General features: G+C 42.6%; 2 protein-coding genes across 5 annotated transcripts in view; one reads left to right on the top strand and one right to left on the bottom strand.

The window, feature by feature from the left end:
* IGF2BP3 (insulin like growth factor 2 mRNA binding protein 3) overlaps positions 1-6978 on the top strand; it is a 110545-nt gene extending 103567 nt beyond the window's left edge. For all 4 annotated transcript variants that reach the window (XM_064412362.1, XM_064412373.1, XM_064412384.1 and 1 more), the window contains 4 exons: positions 141-215; positions 3110-3241; positions 4335-4448; positions 5382-6978. In XM_064412362.1, coding sequence (XP_064268432.1) covers positions 141-215; positions 3110-3241; positions 4335-4448; positions 5382-5483 — 423 coding nt within the window. In that variant the 3' untranslated portion in view covers positions 5484-6978. The remainder of the gene's footprint in view (positions 1-140; positions 216-3109; positions 3242-4334; positions 4449-5381) is intronic.
* A 3934-nt stretch (positions 6979-10912) lies between these two features.
* On the bottom strand, positions 10913-17486 carry MALSU1 (mitochondrial assembly of ribosomal large subunit 1). Its single transcript, XM_064412410.1, has 4 exons — positions 17285-17486; positions 15711-15889; positions 12919-13000; positions 10913-11713 (listed from the first exon to the last, which is right to left on the bottom strand). Exons 1-4 carry the CDS (start codon positions 17472-17474, stop codon positions 11535-11537), a joined length of 630 nt encoding a protein of 209 aa, XP_064268480.1. The 5' UTR covers positions 17475-17486; the 3' UTR covers positions 10913-11534.
* Between the last annotated feature and the right edge of the window lie 471 nt (positions 17487-17957).

Genomic DNA, 17957 nt, shown 5'->3' with positions numbered 1-17957 from the left:
ATCATGACTGAAGTGTGATGCTGCTGCTGTAACGAATAATTTTTCACTCCTGAACAGAATGTGAGACTGAAATGGGGAGGAGGTGGCTTTAAACTATTCCTTCAAAGACAGCTACCAATAGCTATGTTTATCCATTCCAGATTGCCCCTGCTGAAGGACCAGATGCTAAGCTGAGAATGGTTATCATCACTGGACCTCCAGAAGCTCAGTTCAAGGTACAACACACAAAAACTTGTCAGTATGTAGTGCCCTTTGGATCCTAAGGGACAATACTGAAAACAAAAGTCTTGGTTCCAAGCATGCTTTATTCAGAATTTTAGTAAATACTTGAGTTTAGCTTTCCTTCTTCTGAAAGGTGTCTCATAGGAATATGAGTAATACAGTACTATTAGAGGCCATATTCTGGTCACCTGAAAACTCATGTGTGTTTCATGTAAGTAAGAATCAAGTCTAGCATAAAAATATGGCCATATTACACTCCTAAATGTCTCTTCTATCTACAAGCACCTTTGAGTTGAGTCTTTTAATCTGTCTTGGTATGTGCAACAGTTTTGTGTGCTCAATTGAAATAACAAAGCTGACAGATGAAATTGAGTCTTCCCAGGTTGCTGTTTTGTGCCAAATGGAAAATGCTTTTTGGGTAGCTCTGCAGATAAATGCAAGATTTCTAATTGTATTTCCAGCGCAACTACAAGGAGATACTCAACCTGATTATCCCATCTGTGCTCAAATTAAGTTCCAGAGTGGCCTTCTGCCTTAAATGTCAAGGGATAAATTTAGTTACCCCAAAAGGAGTTGACTGTGCTAGGAGTGATGCAGGCAGCTCAGTGCAGCAGCCTGGCATCATCACAGATGTGGCCTGGAGCATGTAGAAAGTCACTTGAGAGTTTGTATCCTGGCATTGTTTTCTTGCCTGTTCTCGTTTTTGACTTTGTATTTTTGCTTCAGGGCATCTTGCAAGAAGGAGGTGCACAAACTTCAGGGATATCAGTTTCAATAATGCCTTTAGGATTTTTGGAAAATTATCAGGGCAGGTATTTTGCAGTGGTAATTACAAACTTAGATGTATTTGGGATTGTTGCTCAGTTACCATATGCATTTGAGCTGCCATTGAAGGCAAAACATGACTAGGAAGCTGTCTCCTTGATATTTTCTGTGTGCATGTGGGCTTGGCCACATATACTCTTATGGTCTGGGGTCAGCACAAGGTCAGATACTGGCTTCTTTTCATCAGGTGTCAGTGGACTTGCCCTCAAGGAGTAGCATGGCAAAGGAAATTTGGGCATCCCTTATATCCTGACTTTTCATTTAGGCAAAGGCTTGTCCTCAGGTTTCCTCCCCAGGATAAACTGGGAGTCCCACAGGGTTCTTCTGGATGCTCTTCTCTCCAACCTGACTCATGCAAGGAAGAAAGTGTCCATTTTCTGCACTTCATACATAGTTTAATACCACATCAATCAGTCACTACTTGACACTTGAGCTCTGCTTGCAAAGGTGCATCAGTGTCATAGTGCAGCCAATGCTCCTGGGGTATGCTGGTCTCCAGGAAGGAAAGGGGTTGTCCCTGGGGCTTTATTCAGATCCAGACCTTGTAGTCTTTTAGCTTCTCTTTGAGCAATCCCTCTTGACTGGGATGGGCAGAGGCAGAGCTCAGTCCTTCCTTTTATCACTACTGTCAACCTGAAGGCCTTAGGGCCAGGTCCACCTTCCTTAAACTCTGATTAAGAAGGGTCTCCTCTCCTGGGACAGTGGTTGTTGGGGAACCAAAAATGTAAACTGGTGCTCAACAACTTGGAGAGGGAATAGCTGCTGCTCAGATGAGTAATGGGCTCTTGGAAAGGCAGTGTTACCCCAGAGCCCATGACTTTGTCAATCCTTTCCTTACTGCGCTCTGCTGGCTGTGATTCATGTGCCCGGCAGCTGCAGTGGCTGCATCCCTTTCTTCCTCTGCTGCTGCAGCCTGAGGATGTTGCAGTGTGCAGGGCTAGTTGTTAGCAAGGCAGTGGGAAGGGAATGTGCCACTGTTCAGAGCCTCTGCTGCAGTGCTGCCCAGGGTTCAGGCACCCCTGTGACACCGCTATTCGTGCATGGCTCTGTTGCCTGGGATCTGGGATATATGAAAATGAAGTGGAATCCAGGGTAGACAACACATTTCAGCCACCATTTTACTGTGCAGGGGCTTGCAGCCCAGTTAGGTTGTTTCATTCCTAAAGACCTTTTAAAGAACTGACAGATTGGAGATGTTGGAAGACCATCTACAATCTTTTTTTTTTTAAAGAAGTCCACATTGCATCTTTCTTTATAATTTGGCAGTAATGTATGTTCTTTTGAAGCATCTAGGAGCCAAAGAGTAGAAGATTGGTTACCATTTCTCACAAATTTGCCAAAAAATGGCTGTGAATAAGGAAATAAATGTGTTTAAAAATCAGCAAATGTACAACCTTACTCTCAGTGGACATTCTTCTTGCTATCTGGCACTTCTGTGTTTTCCAGAAAAAGGAACTGTGTGCTGGTTGGAATAATACTGTTCCCATGGAACTATTTAGATCTGGGCAGTTTGATTCTTTACTTTGGAAATTTGAGCAAGTGCAAATTTATTTATTTTTAAACAATATGTTGTAATGGATTGTAAAAGCAAGCTCTTTGCTTCAGTTGGAGTCTTTAGACCATGACTTGTTGGGGTGTTGTGGCTTTTTTAGTTTAGCATCTTAAAATAATGGGTTTCTGAATCAATTAGTTGCATTTTGGACTTCTGGGTGTAATAAAAAATTTGGGATTGTTGTTCTGCCTGGCAGTTCTTCTCTCCACCACTCTTTACCTCTACAGAAATGTGGTAGTTTCTTTTAAAAGCAGTATTTCTACTCAAAGGCATGATAATAATAATGATCTCTGTTAAATTGCTGTGTCGTTCCCTGGTTTGTCAAGCAATCCTTAAGTTGGACACTGGTACTTCCTAGTTTGGTACAAAGACTTGTTTTAGAAAAGTAGTGTATTTATTAGGGAAAACACTTTGTCAGGATTGTGTACTAAGAATTCTCCTTTCTGTGGAAATTCTCGATGTTAACTAGATCCCAAGAAGAACATTCTCTAACTGAAAGCAATTTTACAGGCTCAAGGGAGAATCTATGGAAAACTTAAAGAAGAAAATTTCTTTGGACCTAAAGAAGAAGTGAAACTTGAGGCTCATATAAAAGTGCCATCCTATGCTGCTGGTAGAGTTATTGGTAAAGGAGGCAAAACAGTAAGTAGCTGAAATAAAACCCTTAGTGTTGCTCTGTTATGTTTCACGTTCAGTGAAAAAGCTGAACACATAAAGCTTAAACTTTTAGCTAAACTAATTCTTTGGCGCTACATTAAAGCAGGAGCTGTTTTCTTAACTGTACTTGTTACATTTTCCTTTCTTCTACTGTGGAGTTGAAGCCAATCTTAGAAAGATTTATTTCATTTCTAAATAAGTGGTAGAAATTTAAGACACGTTCAGACCTCAGTATTACAAAAAAAAAAGTGTACCTATCTTTATTTCAATTAAATTGATGGCATTTCTTAGACTCAGTTTGTAAAATAACATCACTGAGATTTTTCAATCCTAAAAAAGGTGCTGGTGCTCAGGTGTTTTCATATGGTGTAAAGTCAGAAGCTAGATGGTATTTGCAAAGACTGGACCATGTCTTGGGTGTCAGTCCTGAGTGCAACAGGGTCTTTAGGTCAAGTGTCAGGAGGCAGTGTGGCCTCTTCCATTACTTGCAGTGGCAAGAGGTCTAAGGACAAACATGTCTGAGAAGCTGCTCATCTAAAACTTTAATTACACAATGATAAGCATTTCTAAAATAAAATTAGTTTTAATGAGACAAAAACTCTAACCTTACCTCTATTTAACATGATGAAAGCCTATAAGCTGCCGAAAATAATTTGAACAAACAGAATTTCCCACCTGCTCAGTCTGAAGTTCTCTGTATTGTGTAGGTTTTTGAAGGAAAATCTGGCATTTTTCTTCCCTATATTGTATGATTTTCTGACCTTACACCTTTTAACTCAACTGTAAATACTGTGGCATCTATTTTCTTTTTTAAAGCCATGTATTTAACACCTTCTGTGTGTTGTATTTAGTCTTTAAAACACTTCTACAAACCCAGAGGACTTGGTGCTAATTTATGTTAAGAGGCACATGAGGCTCAGCTTACAGAGTGCACACTGCTGCATAAAGATGCTTTCTGTTAGTGAGGGGTTTAAAAAAATGTAGCTTAGAGGATGATATTTCAGTGGTTGGTGTCTTTGAGTCTTGGTGGTTGTATAACGTTTGTTAAAGTTTTCTGACTTCTACTATCTGTTTATAGGTAAATGAGCTTCAAAACTTGACAAGTGCAGAAGTTGTAGTCCCTCGTGACCAGACACCTGATGAAAATGATCAGGTGGTTGTGAAAATAACTGGTCACTTCTATGCATGCCAGGTAGGAGGACTGCAATGATTTTCTGTATTTGCCTTGATGTTTCCATGGTCTTTCTTTTATAGCCACGTGCAGGAGCCAAGGGATGGAAGACTTTTGCTCAGGATACAGAAAGCAGTGCTTGCCAGGCTCCTCTGGTTGTCTTGCTGCAATAAACTTTCCTCATGCCTGTGAGAGAGATTTAGAACAATACTGCACATTCACATATGCAAAACAGTCTCCTTAAATTCTTCTGTCAATTTATGCAGGCTCTGGCACTGCTAAAACTTTGCTAAAAGCAAAAGAAAACCCAAGTTGTGATTGGGCTGAAATTCAGAAGGAACAGAGACACAAGCCATACCATAGGATCTGGAAAGAATACACCCAGACATGTAATTCATCCACATTACCCAATCTGTTGATCTAATATAAAGAAAAAGATCACAAGATTCCTTCCTTCACTTAATGCAGACTCATTGCTTTTGATACTTTGCTGCAGGTGACTTGTAGTTTAGAAAGGAGATGGGGGGGTGCTGTGAAGTCCTGGAAGTCTGACCTTCTGGTTACTCTAGTGTATAAAAAAATGGTACCCTCTTTATTACAACAGTAGCTCTTATAAAACATTTGTATTTCCAGAAGAGTAAAATTAAGGCTGTAGCTTCAATAATCTCAACATTGGTAGTCCTCTACCTATTCTACCTATTGTGTTCTACACTACAGATGAGAAAACTGACCATGCATGTAGTTATGGTAGGTTGAAAAGAGAAGAAAAATTAAAATTTAGGCTGTACATCACAATTAATTTCAAGTGTATTTTAATTAACAAGTAATCAAGTCAGTACTAGAAATTTAGTCATTCCAGATTTTCTTAATCCCAGTAGCATCTCTTGTTGGTTGTAAACAGCAGTCACTGCAGCATGGCATCATGATGGGTTGTTTCTTCTTTGTGTCCTTCAGCTTGCTCAGAGAAAAATTCAGGAAATACTGGCTCAGGTAAGAAGGCAGCAGCAACAGCAAAAAACATTGCAAAGCGGACAGCCTCAGCCAAGACGGAAATAAAGGTTTAGGAAATGGCCCATCAGAGACAGATGCCAGACCAAAGACAGACTGTGTGACAGAGAGACAGGTGGTGAGCACCTGTTGAAGTTTTATGCAGAAGATCCACCAAGCCAATCACCTGTTCGAGGACCAGGCAACCGTTGAACGCTGTCTCTGAGAATGTATTCTTTAGGCTCTCTCAAACTTTTGAAACCCAGCTTTAAAATAAGGACCCCTTCACTTCCCTTTTGTTCTATTCTCACAATTTAACATAAACTCGTTAGTCTTTTTTATTGTTCTTATTATTCCCCAACAACTTTAGAACTTGGTTTAATGAAGCTTTCTCTTCTGAGTTCACTGGTTAAAAAAAAAGAAAAGAAAAAAAAACCAACAAAAAAAAGAAAAGGCATTGCTCTTATAGGTCCAGTTAATAAACACATTTGGAGGGTGGGATTGCGGGTGGGCTAGGGTTAGAGCAAGGGTATTGACAAGAGTTTAAGTGTTAGTCCCAATGTTGAAACAAGTGGCATTTTTTAAAAAGAATTTGGTTGCATTTTTACATAACACTGCCATGAATAACCTAAGGGAAGTGTTGAATGGTGTTGGCCAGGGCATAAAAAGATAAATATGCATTTTACTAAACTACCTCAGGCATTTAGTACCTCAATGAGAAATTGTTCCTTTTTTGCTTTTTTTTTTGGTATTTTGTATACTTTATAAAGCTAATAGTTCTTGAGCATTTTATTTTTTTAAAAAAAATTAAAATTTGATCAGCCACCAGCCAGGAGTACTACAGACTTATCGGGGAAAAATATAGTAGAGCACTTCTAGCTGCTGGCTGATGGGAGTAAGGTGGGTAAAAAAAACACAGCCTCAGATTTCCTGAGGGCTTCAACACCATCATTTGTTTAAAAAAAAATTCAATGAATGTTCAAAAGATAGTGAATGATGCCAACATTCTGATAGCAGCAATGCCGTTTAGTTTTCTTTTAAGATGGGATGAAAAAGTTTGTGACGGTACTTTTTTGGGAACAGGACAAGGAAGTGATGGCAAGAGGCTGGGGTTGGGGGAAAAATTTAGAAGGCTGCAAGAGGCTGAATTTTTTTTTTTTGTGCTACTTGATTGAATGCATGAACCCTTTGTGCCTTTGACCATCACTACCTAATAATGCTACATTTAACCATTTGCAGCCCATTTGGACTTTGCCATTTTGTTCAAAGAGCAAGCTTCATCTTCAGTTTGATAGAACACTTGATCTGCTGGAGCATTTTTGAGGCCAGGAGGGTCTCTGCTGTCTGCAGATCACATCATACTGCTTTCAGTTACCACGATGGGGGAAGGTCAAACAGTGTTTGATCACATTGAAAGATAATGAAAGGCTAAGTTTACATATCCAGCCGCTGTTATGGGCCACACTAAGCCACTTTGAAGGTTTTGAAAATGATTACAAGAAAAAAAAACAAACAAAACAACAACCTCTCTAGCCTGGCTTATAATAGATGCAGCAGGATTTATGCACGTTCTGCAACCAACCATTAGAGGAGAACAAAAAAAAATGTCAAAAGGCAGGGATAACAGGAAAGTTACCAAATTTAAAAATTTCCAAATGTAATTTGAATGATGATTGTGGTAATAGTGACACATTCAAGTTTCTACAATAAACTTCAGTCTACCTCAGTTTAAGAAAAAAAAATGTGGCAACACATGGTGCATAAAGACTGCTGTGTGTGTGTGTGCGCGTGCGCGCTTGTGTGTGTGTGGTCGACAGAGCCATGCTATTACCTCTGAACCTTTTTTTGTGATGTTTTTTGTGCATGAGATGATCAGAATCACCATGCTGCACTGATTTGAGGGGCACAGCGAGCAAAAACATTTGTTTCATCATTTTGTTATCTACCTCTTAGGTTCATGTTGAAATAGAGGCATTACTACATAGACTAGATAATTTTCCCAAAGATCATTGTTGTACAGATTAGATAATTTTGAAAATGGTCTGAAGTGTTTTTCCTGCATCTCTTCTTTACTAATTGGTTTAAAAACCACAAACTTATGTTGTAGTTTTAGCAAAGAAAATGAGTTTCTTTTCCTTTTTTGACAGTGACCTTCATCTAGCCTTTAGGATAATTTTTTTTTCTTACAATGAATTTAAAATTACTGAAGTATGGAAAGTACATAGCATTTTAATTTTTGTTGAGGCTTAAGTCAGTCGGACGTTCCTTTCTTAACATTTGAGAAGGATTTGACTTCATTATTTTCCATTAAAAATTACTTTACAGATAGGCGCTGCATTTACATCTGCTGATTTAAATACTGTCATCTTTCTTAAATTTCTAGACTTAATATGGTATCTCATGTTTTTCTTTTCAATTGAGACTTGGTAATTTGGAGTATTTGGGAATAGCTAGAAAGTAAATACTGTAAATGATTTCAATATCCAGAAAGTATGGATCATTTTTCATCTGTAATGTGCCCCCCAATGCAGCTCTACTTGCCAGATGCCTCTGAATGGAATAAAGAGTTTAACTCCTATCATCAGATAAAGTTGTGTGGTGTTTTTTTAAATTATTGAGGCATAGGGACAGACTGTCCCGAGTATGTGCGGTGCTTTGATCAAGTTGGTTTGCTGTCTGTAATAACTGGAGAAAGATGAGCAGTAACCTACAGGTATTCCACAGCTCCTAGGACAGCCAGGTTACAATGTTTGCACTTCCCAAAACAAGCTGTGACTCCTGTGGCTTGTAATTAATCTTCTTCCTCCCATCTAACAATGCCATATAGTCAGTAGGACAACCCACAGTTCATGGTTTGCCTTGCACCACTCACTTAGGCTCATTTGCTGTGGAAGGAATGTGGACTTGACAGTACTGACTGTCAGGACAAACATGAGATTAGAAATGCAGTAATTTTTTTTGGGGGGCGGGGGGGGGGGGGGGCAGGGGAGAGGGAAGCTTTTTTTTACCCAGTCTTTACTGTGGTGGAGTGATGAAGCTTTGTCATCACTGTGGCCCTAGAAGGCAGAACCAGCCGCACAAATGTTCACACCTCTCACCCCTACCATGACCACCCAAATACACCACTTGCCATTGAGGTGGTATTACCTCTCCATTTAGATCCTTTTTAACATTATTTGGAGTAAAATGAGACCAGATGTTTAACTGAATGCCTACATGTGAGAGGCATGTGTTAGGGAATGAAGGAGCATTATTAATTACACAATTCTTTATGTTTTCAAAGAGAACTGGGATGCCCACCTTGTTTTCCAAACTCACTTGCCTTCCTACTTCACAGCTCATTTCCTGGGACCAACCAGTAGAAAGAGGGAATTGAAGATATTACATCTGTAGAAGGCACTGCATAGAGTATTGCATTTCACAGGGCACACTAAGCTCATTTCTCCATGTCAATATCAAACTTTCAGAAACAGCACCCTGTCATTTGAGCAGCATAAAGTCAAGCCTTGCTCTGTACTGCTGGTACATTTGTGACAGCTCAGCTCTGTTTTAAGCATTTGCTTTATCATAACACTCTTATTTGCTTCTAACCTTCCAGAGCTTTTATTCTTAAGCTGCAATTTCCAAAGCATGCGCTCTTTTCCATTAAACAGAGCATGTGTGCTGGGCAAGACAGCCTGGGCTTCATATGGGTGAGGTGCAGGATTCTTAGACAAACAAAAACTGTTGAGAAAGCACTCAAGCTGGGCTCTGACAGAGATGTTCGCTCAAGTGATGGGCATAAACACTGCTTGAAAATGAAGTTGCTCAGATGCAGTGCAGGAAATCAGAGAAATGATGACTACAGTCTCAATTGTTTCTCCCATTCATCTCAGCAAGGGATCCTTCACAGAGCCAAACCTACAAGTACCTGTCTGGAAGAACTAAATGCTGACTCTACAGACTCCTTGCACAAACTGTTTGGTATTTTTATTTTACCCAGAAATCACCTGATTTATCCAAATGGAATCATTCCCAAATGTTTTCTTTCCAAAAGGGCTTTAGTGTTGCACAGTACTGGTCATCCACACTGGGTTAATTCCTACCTCCCAGCTTCTAGGACTATCAGGCCATAGTCCCAGCAAGGCTGGCAGGTAATATGGCTGGGGCACTGCAGTAGCTCACCAGAGATTAGAAATGCTTCTTTTAAATGTATGAGGATCAAGTTCTTTCCCTGGGCTGACATTCTGATTGTTTAATAGCAACCAGTGGATGTTCATAGAACTCCTTTTCACATTACACTTTGCCAGTTAAGTCAGCTGTATTTGTTTATTTTACTGGGTTTTTTCTCCTCTGTTTCTTTTTTTTTGTCTTGTCTTAGAGACTAGTAACCCTTCTCACCTGTAAGAGTCCTAGCCTGTTCACACAGCTGCTCTTTTCTGGGTACTCCTTTTTTTACTGCTCTTTCAGACAGGATACTGTATGTGGTTCTAGTTACTAAATGTGGCCTCACATAATGGTGTAATGTTTGCTGAACCTACCTCTATTCATCACATATCCACAGCAGCAGTGAAAGGGAATGAGTTGAAGTTACTCCTACACATCACTCCTAGGAGGAAATGCCTGATTTAGAACCCATCAGGCTGTAAGACAGCCAAGGTTATCTTTCTCCCATGTGATTACTTTCAAGAAGTGTCACGAAGCATTTTGAAAACCTTTCTCTGCAGTTAGATTTCCCAACAACATATTTTCTGTGGGCAAAGATGTTTTATCTGCATGGTTTAACTACACTTAACAAATACCCTTAATTGCAGAACTATCTGCTGCCTGGTATCAAAGAGCAGGTGAACTTGGAGGCAATGATTCATTAAAAACGGAGGGTAGACACAGCAAGAAAACATGACCTGAAATAGAGGGAGAAGTGGGTTTTGGCTTGTTTGGATTCTTTTAAACAAACACACTTCCTCCTGAACAACACAGCTACGGGCATGAAAACCAGGCTCACTTTGAGCATTACAGAAGCTGCTGGGCAGGGCACAGATGCAGACAGGGCTTGCAGTAATTTGTGGGGCTTTGGGGAGAAAAAGATGATTACCCTCAAGATCTCCTGTTTCTGCTTTCTGATACATGGCAGAGCAAACTTTTCCAGGAGGAAGAGATCCTAACCCAGTGACAAAACCCCTGTGCTGTAGTATAGAATAGCATCTTGTCTTACACAAATTGGTTACCACCTTGCAGTTCTTTAACTGGTTATGAGACCATGCATCAGTCACACTAAGAACCCACTCAACAGTGACTTCTGAAATTGCTGAACAGTCCATTAGCAGCAAATAATGCTCAGTGACCAAGGGCTTCCTATAGAACTTTTTTCCCCCTTCAGAGTTGAAGGTTTTCACTGCCTTAGTGTATTGTTCAGTGTCCCTTTTCAGAAAGTAGGTGAGAAGAAAGCCAGGAGAGGAGTCAACTGCACATGCAGGATGAGCTGAATCCTCTCACATGAAAACAAGTAATTGAAGCACTTCAATTTGGGGCTTTTTTATTATTAAAACCAGGTTTGCCTTGGCTGGAAAACTGATTTACTGTTCTGATAACTCAAAGCACATTTATTTGTCACTGTTGCTCTTGGCTTTTATGTTCTCAGTAACACCAGTCTGTTTTCAGCCCCCAATTCAGACCATGACTTGCTTTATTGTGACCAGAAGCAAATGGCTCAACACAAGAAGCGTCATCTCAACTGTACTATTTCAGTTTTTCCTTGCAGCACTCCAGTCTGTTTTGCACTACCACTACAGGGTGTCTTTCAAAGATTTAGAAAAACAATTACTCTAGAGGCTGAGCATGAGTTCCAGCTTAAGCAGCTGTCTTTGCCCTGCTCTTCTCACTGCAAACGCCACTAAGCCAATGGCTTCCCTGGGAAGCTCTGCCAGGATTCCTTCTCTGACATTTCATGGCTGGACTCTTAAGGGTTTTTTCCAATCTTAATTTAAGTTTCCATGATTCTGCTCACTTTAGCTTGCTCAGAATTTTACCTGGGCAAATCCAATAAAAACTCTGTTTTGTACTGATCAACTGTACTGACTACTCAGTTCTCAAGACTGTATGACTCAGGCACACTCGTCCTCTTTCCATGCAGTAGCTGCTTTAAGTTCTTGTCTCAAGATGATCACTGCTGTTAGGAGTCAGTCCAAAGATAAAGTCCTTTGGCAGGGACTGTGGAGTCATCTGTGCTAACTGGTCATCGTAGGGACCAAGAGTCCACAGCTTCTCCAGTTCATAAACTTCTCGTGTCTCTGGCAGCATGAAATGGACCACTATGTTACCTGCACAGAACAGAAATTCACAATGAATTCATGGGAACAGTAAAGCACTACTACACCTCCAGCTGAGCAAAGAGTTTAAGCCCTCCATCCCCTTTCTGGCTAGATACAACATGGCAGCTGACAAAGGTCCCTTCCTAAGCTGCTGCTTCCAGTTCTCAAGCAGAGTTAGGAATTGGTCAGTCTTTCAAAAAACTCCACGACTACAGTAACAAGATATGAGACACAATACTTTCAAATAGGACACTATCACAAGACTCCAAACCAAAGAAATTATAACTTCTACGAAACAGAAGAAATACAAAGGAATTTCACTTTGTGAAGAGTCCCCCGAGGTGACAGATGGATTTTAAGCTTTCTTGTATTGTCAGCATTCTGCTAAAGCCAAGTAATTTTCCCTAGGTGTGTTGCTCACACTTCTCAGGTGGTTTTTATAATGAAGTAGGTTCAAACTTGGATGTACTAAGTTCTTCTGGTTTCATTAATCCTGTGCAAACAACAGCAGAGAATGTTAATTCCACTGTTTGTCTAATGCACTTCTCTGTAGTTATTCCCTTAAATTCCAATCAATTTTCAGTTATTACCATCAATAATTATTATCATTAAGTAGCCAAGGCTTAACATCAGTGGCTGCAGTGCTCCTCACTCATCCGAAAGTGAAGTTTTCATTGTTTATGTCAAAACACCAAGCTAGGGGGTGAGATTCTAAAAGTAGCAGTGAAGGAGAACTGCTTTTTGAATGTAGTCTTCTGTATTTGTGTAGAGTTTCACACTTGTAGAATAAAAGAATTAAACTCAATTTCTTAGGACTGAGGTTTTACCCCCTGTGATAGCATGATCTGGTCAGAGAAAAGTCTGTTCAACAGTTCACTAGTAGGGCAGTCTACAATGAGCTCCCATTTACCCAAACATAGATTACAGAAACCTGAGAAAACTGACTGAAGTAGCTTTCTTCCCCCCACTATTGTTACCTTCAATTTATTAGGACCTGTTTTAGCCACTGAAGAGTAATTACTGGCTTTTTTTCTTAGTGCCACAGATATTTAATGGAAAATCATTTATTATCTCAGTGAGTTCAAGCAACAATTGGAATTCCCAAACAGCAGAGAACTGTGAACTTTCCACAGCAACCAAGGTTCATGGTGAGATGCTTCTGTCAACAAAGAGCTCATGCAGAACTTTGTCTTCTCAGATTCACAAATATTTACCAAAGTCAATGCACAGCCAGTCATCTGTCTCTTTTCCTTCAATGCAAGTATGAGGACCACCTTCTTCTTTGAGATGCTTGTACTGAAAAAAAAAAAAAGGAAAATTAAGTCTTTTACATTTATTTAAAAAGCACTCAAACTTAACAGAGAAGGTTGACTTTGCTGAGTTGTTTTAAACCTTAAATGGGTTAGATTGCTTCATGTTGGTCCTGGGGTCTGCACAAAAGAAAAAGGTTAATATACACTTGCAGTGTATGGAAATAGGTACAGATTTCTCAAATCTGAAATCCTAATGCTCTGGATTTCCATACAGTTGTCCAAGAATTTTATAGGTATCTTTTATCAAGAAGAATATTAAATACAACTGCTTACAGTAGTCTTTCCATTACTGGGTCCCTATAGCTGCCACCACCACCAGGTTTCATTTCTGATTCCTTTCACTGTGGTTTACACTGGCAGGCTGAGGATGCAGAAATGGAGATGCTGAGCTTACTCTCTTCTCAGATGGAAGGGAGTGGGGCAAAACCAAGTTTCATCCCCTGCCATGAAGAAGGCATTCAAACCAGCCCCCTGCCCCTTGAGGGCACACAGCCAACACTCGCTGCATGCTGGGGGAAGCAGGACCAGCACACAGGACCTGCCTGGGAGAGGGGAGGAGCAGCTCAAAGCAGGGCTGCACAAGGTCAGTCAGGGAAAGTGGGCAGTTCTCTGTGCAGCACGTGGTGCCTTTTGTAGGTGCCAGCTTGAGAGGCTCAGCTGTCCCCAGCCAGTACATGAAGAAGCCAAACACCCACCAGAGCGGGAGAAATTTGACAGCTCAAGGCTCAAGTATGGTCACTTTCAGACCTGGCCATAACCTACTTGTTCCTCTACAAGGAGTATGCACAGAAATGGCTCCAAAAGTCCATTCTGCCATGGAAGACAGAACACAAAACATCATGTACCAGCATGGCTGGCTGGCAAATGAGTCTCACTTCACTGGGAATGCAATTACCACAAAATGCAGCTGTTCCTGGTTGCTCCACACAATGTTAGCTGCTGGGTAATGATGCTAGCTTTCAAACCAGCATGGAAAACTTTTAAAATGTTAACTCAGAACCAGTTCTACCTTCCTTTCTTTAAGATGGCTTGTGAGGTATCTTCAAAAGACTCCAACAGTCTGCTCAAAATGCTAAAAAGCCCAGTATGAACTGCCATCAGCTATCATCAGGTTTCAAAGGCTGATCCCTGCTACAAGTTTCCAAGCCTCCTCTTTAGAGGCTGTGTAAGGTGAACAGATACAATACAGCCAAGTGTTAGCTTCTTCCTCTGACATGAAACCAGATGGGGATGTGGACCTTTGCCATTCACAAGTTCCTGGAAGTGGAACAGGAAGAAGATCTCCTGCTACACCTGAGCACCTCTTTGTTTTACTGAGAGTAAATCATGAAGGTTTAGGAATGGTAGTAAAGCTTGCCACCTGCCTGGCAGCACTCTGGAGCACTTGTTCTGCTTTACATCTTAAGCTTCTGTGACTATTTACCTAGAAAATTTCCAATGTGAGACAAACTCAGGAACTTGACCAGGCTTCCCAGTTCCTCAGGATGCCCAGGAGGACACCATGCCTCCCAAGAGGCTCTGCCCTTGCAAAATTGCTGCTTTTACAGCCACCAGAGGGTGCAGCCATGAAGCCCAGCCAAGTTTTTGCAGGGCAAATGGTACTGATCTCTCCTGGTCTGGAGGAAATGAAAAACTGTTAAGACTAACAAGTTATACAAGCAATAGAGTACATACTAAGCACTTTGATTTAGCATACTCAAATCACATTAATGCAACTTCCAGCTTAAGGCAAAATTTTGGGTTGCAAAGATGTGCCAGTTCCTGCAGAGAACACAAGAAACTCCCCATACCTGCTCAGAAAGGCCCTGAAAAGCTAAACCATCTCTCCCACTCTCCTTTCCCCCAAGAGTCTCACAGCTGAAACAATGGGATTGGAAGGAAGAAAGCAAAACCAAGAGTGAAAGGAAAAGAGGGGTCAGGAAGGGCAATAAAGTAGGTGGTGAGGAGGGGAACTCCAGGCTGAGTACAGACAGCTGCCTGATGGGGCTGGTCACATTCCTCATGCTGTGCTTTTGAACAGCTGCATGGATCTTCTCAGGCAAGAAAGTTTCTCCCTCCTGAGTTTCACCCTCATCTCTAAGCTCAATTGGTAATTTTACTCTGACCTGCATTCCTGTACTGAAAAGCTCTCATTCTTCCAAAGCCAAACAGCAGAGGATTTCTGGGCAGGGATGGCTGCTGCTGCTTCTCCTCTCCTGTAGTACATGCACAGCAGGGTGACCAGTTTGCTCAAAGCTCAAAGCTCATGAGGGGATCCTGGGCCTCTTAAGAGGCCAAGCTTTCTTCCAGCCTCATAAGGTACCTAGGAAATTCTAAGATCAAGGTTTGAGAACAGCCAGATGAAGCTATTTTGAATGACTGGGTATTCCCAGGTGCTTGCTGGACAAAAATAAAGGCAGACAGAGGTCATCATCACCATCTCACATCATTCACGTTCTAGTCACCCAGCTGTGATGTCCTCAGGGTTCTACACACAGAGAGGTCTGTTTCTAAAACACAATACCTATATTTTGTGCCGTACTGCTAAAGGAAATAAACCAGTTACTTCCTAGATGTATTCAGGACTAAATGACATAATGTCACCAGTTTCATCTTATCTGGCACACCCCTACACATGCAATCCTGGGGAAATTCCCATCACAACACTTAAACCCACTCCCAAAACTCAGAGAGAGCAGCAAGATCTGTCTTACCATTTTCAGCATGTAACTTGCCATTGCATGGAGATGCCGTGTTGAAAATCCGCTCACAATTATAAAATAATCACAGTATTTTAGTTCTGGAGATAGCTGGATGACACAGATGTCTTTAGCATTTTCTTGCCTCAGCAGTGCTACAGCCAAGTCAATGTTGAACTTTGGAAGAGCAGTATCTGGAGCACATAGAAAAAAAAAACAGTACAGCAGCAAATTTTCTTTTTAATTGCAAAAATAAACCATTTAGAGCCATAAATTAACAATTAACTGAACTATAGCCTCACTGTGAGTTTGGCTTGATACTGACAATGCAACATGACTGAAGATTTTTCAAAATCATTTTTACATCCACCAAAGCGGAGAAGTAAGCACTCTTCCAATAAACAACACTATCACTAGATGTAACAGTTGCCCAAATGAAACTTTGGTATTTGCTAAGTTACTTATTTCTTGTTTTTGCCATTTAAAAGCCAATAATATCATCACACTTGTAAATGTAAATCAATTAAACCTAAAGACTCCAACAGACATTATTAAAGCAGACAAAATTGAAAATATTTCAGAACGATGCCTTTCAACAATCTGTGATAATACATTGTGATTAAACTGTTCTAGAATCTTAAGTAGAAGAAAACCAATATTTTAAAAATGAAGCTGACATGATGCAGAGTGAAGACATTTTTTCATCTGCAGGCAGAGTAAAGCCACTTTTTCTTCTTTTTCCTAGCCTGATCTGGTGCAGAGCACTATGATATTGTAAACAACGCTTCAGTCCTTCAACAATTTAAGGAAGCCAGCTCACAAAACAGTAAATCAGTGAAAGTATGTCCTGTTCACACCATGAAATGAGTTTATTTCTAATTTGTCCTAATTAGGTAGATACAACTTGTATGCGCACTTTAGGCATAATTTGAATCTGTCAGCAGTGCTAGTCTACCACTATAAAATGAACATTAGTGCAGACTGAGCACCAGCACAAAGCCAAGCTTTATATTTCCCAATATAAAGAAGCCAAACCAAGGAACAATAGCTACAATTATATGCATGAATGGGGATATGAAATTGGATCAGATCTCTGCAAATGTAAGGCTTTCAGCTCAGGGCACACGTTCAACTTTTTGCTGTGGTCACACATCTTGAAAATTAGCAGTGGCCACAGATCCTCCAGGCACAGCGGTTACAGAAGTCAAACGTTTGCCTGGCAGCCACCTGAGAAGCCTCTAGAAGTCACCAGGCACGGCTCGTCGCGGTCAGATCCAGGCCGGAGGAGCTCTGCGGAGCGGCTTGTGCCGGTCACCAGGCTGCTGCCGCCGGGGCGACTGCGAGCGCAGCAATGCCCGCGGCCGGGCAGGCCCTGGCACACGGACCGCACGCAGCCCCCGCTCACCGCCCGGCTCCTCACTGCCAGGGCCGGCCCAGGGACCCCGCGGTCTGGGCCGGTCCCACCGCGCTGGGCACGGCGAGGATTCCCCGCAGCCGCGATTCCACGCCTGCCCCTTCTTCAAGGGGCTCACACTCCGCTCAAGGTCCCGCCGGGCGCCTCCGCGGCGCGGCCCCGGGCTGGGCCCTACCTGCCGGCTGGCGCCGCTCCGCCGCCCCCAGCGCCCCGGGCCCGGCTCCGCCTCCCGCCGCCGCGCAGCCCCGACCCGGCGGGGCCCGGGGTGGCGGCGGCTCCGCCCGCGGGGCGCCCCCGGCCGCAGCCCCGAGCCCGACCCGAACCGGCCGCAGGAGCCGCCGCGCCCCCGCCAGCGCCCGCCACATGCCGGCCGCGGCGTGCCCGCCCCTGCCGGCGCGCCGCCCCGCCATTGGCCGGCGCCGGGGCCGCCCCCTCTCCTGATTGGCGCAGCCGGCTGCCTGTCGGGCCGCGGCGCGCGGCGCTGCCCCCGAGGCGCTGTGGGCCGGCCCCGCTGGGCCCGCGGCTCCTGCGCTCGGAGCGGCCGCTGGCTGCGGGGCCGGGCGGGCCACGGAAGGGCTTGGGTTGGGAAGGAGCTTAAAGATCATCCCGTTCCGACCTGCCTGCCTTGGGCAAGGACGCCTTCCGCTAGACGGTGGCTCAGGGCCCCATCCAGCCTGGGCTTGAGCACTTCCCAGGGATGAGGCATCCACAACCTCACTGAGCAACCTGTTTCAATGCCTCACCACCCCCATGCCTCACAATAGAGAAATTTTTCCTAATACCTAAACCTCCTATCGTTCAATTTGAAGCCATTTCCCCGTGTTCTGTTGCTTGTCCTCCCAGGCAGG

Source organism: Passer domesticus, chromosome 1, assembly GCF_036417665.1.
Source record: "Passer domesticus isolate bPasDom1 chromosome 1, bPasDom1.hap1, whole genome shotgun sequence".
Classification (NCBI taxonomy): domain Eukaryota; kingdom Metazoa; phylum Chordata; class Aves; order Passeriformes; family Passeridae; genus Passer; species Passer domesticus.
The sequence above is the reverse complement of the archived record's forward strand: the minus strand, read 5'-3'. Positions and strand labels throughout refer to the sequence as shown.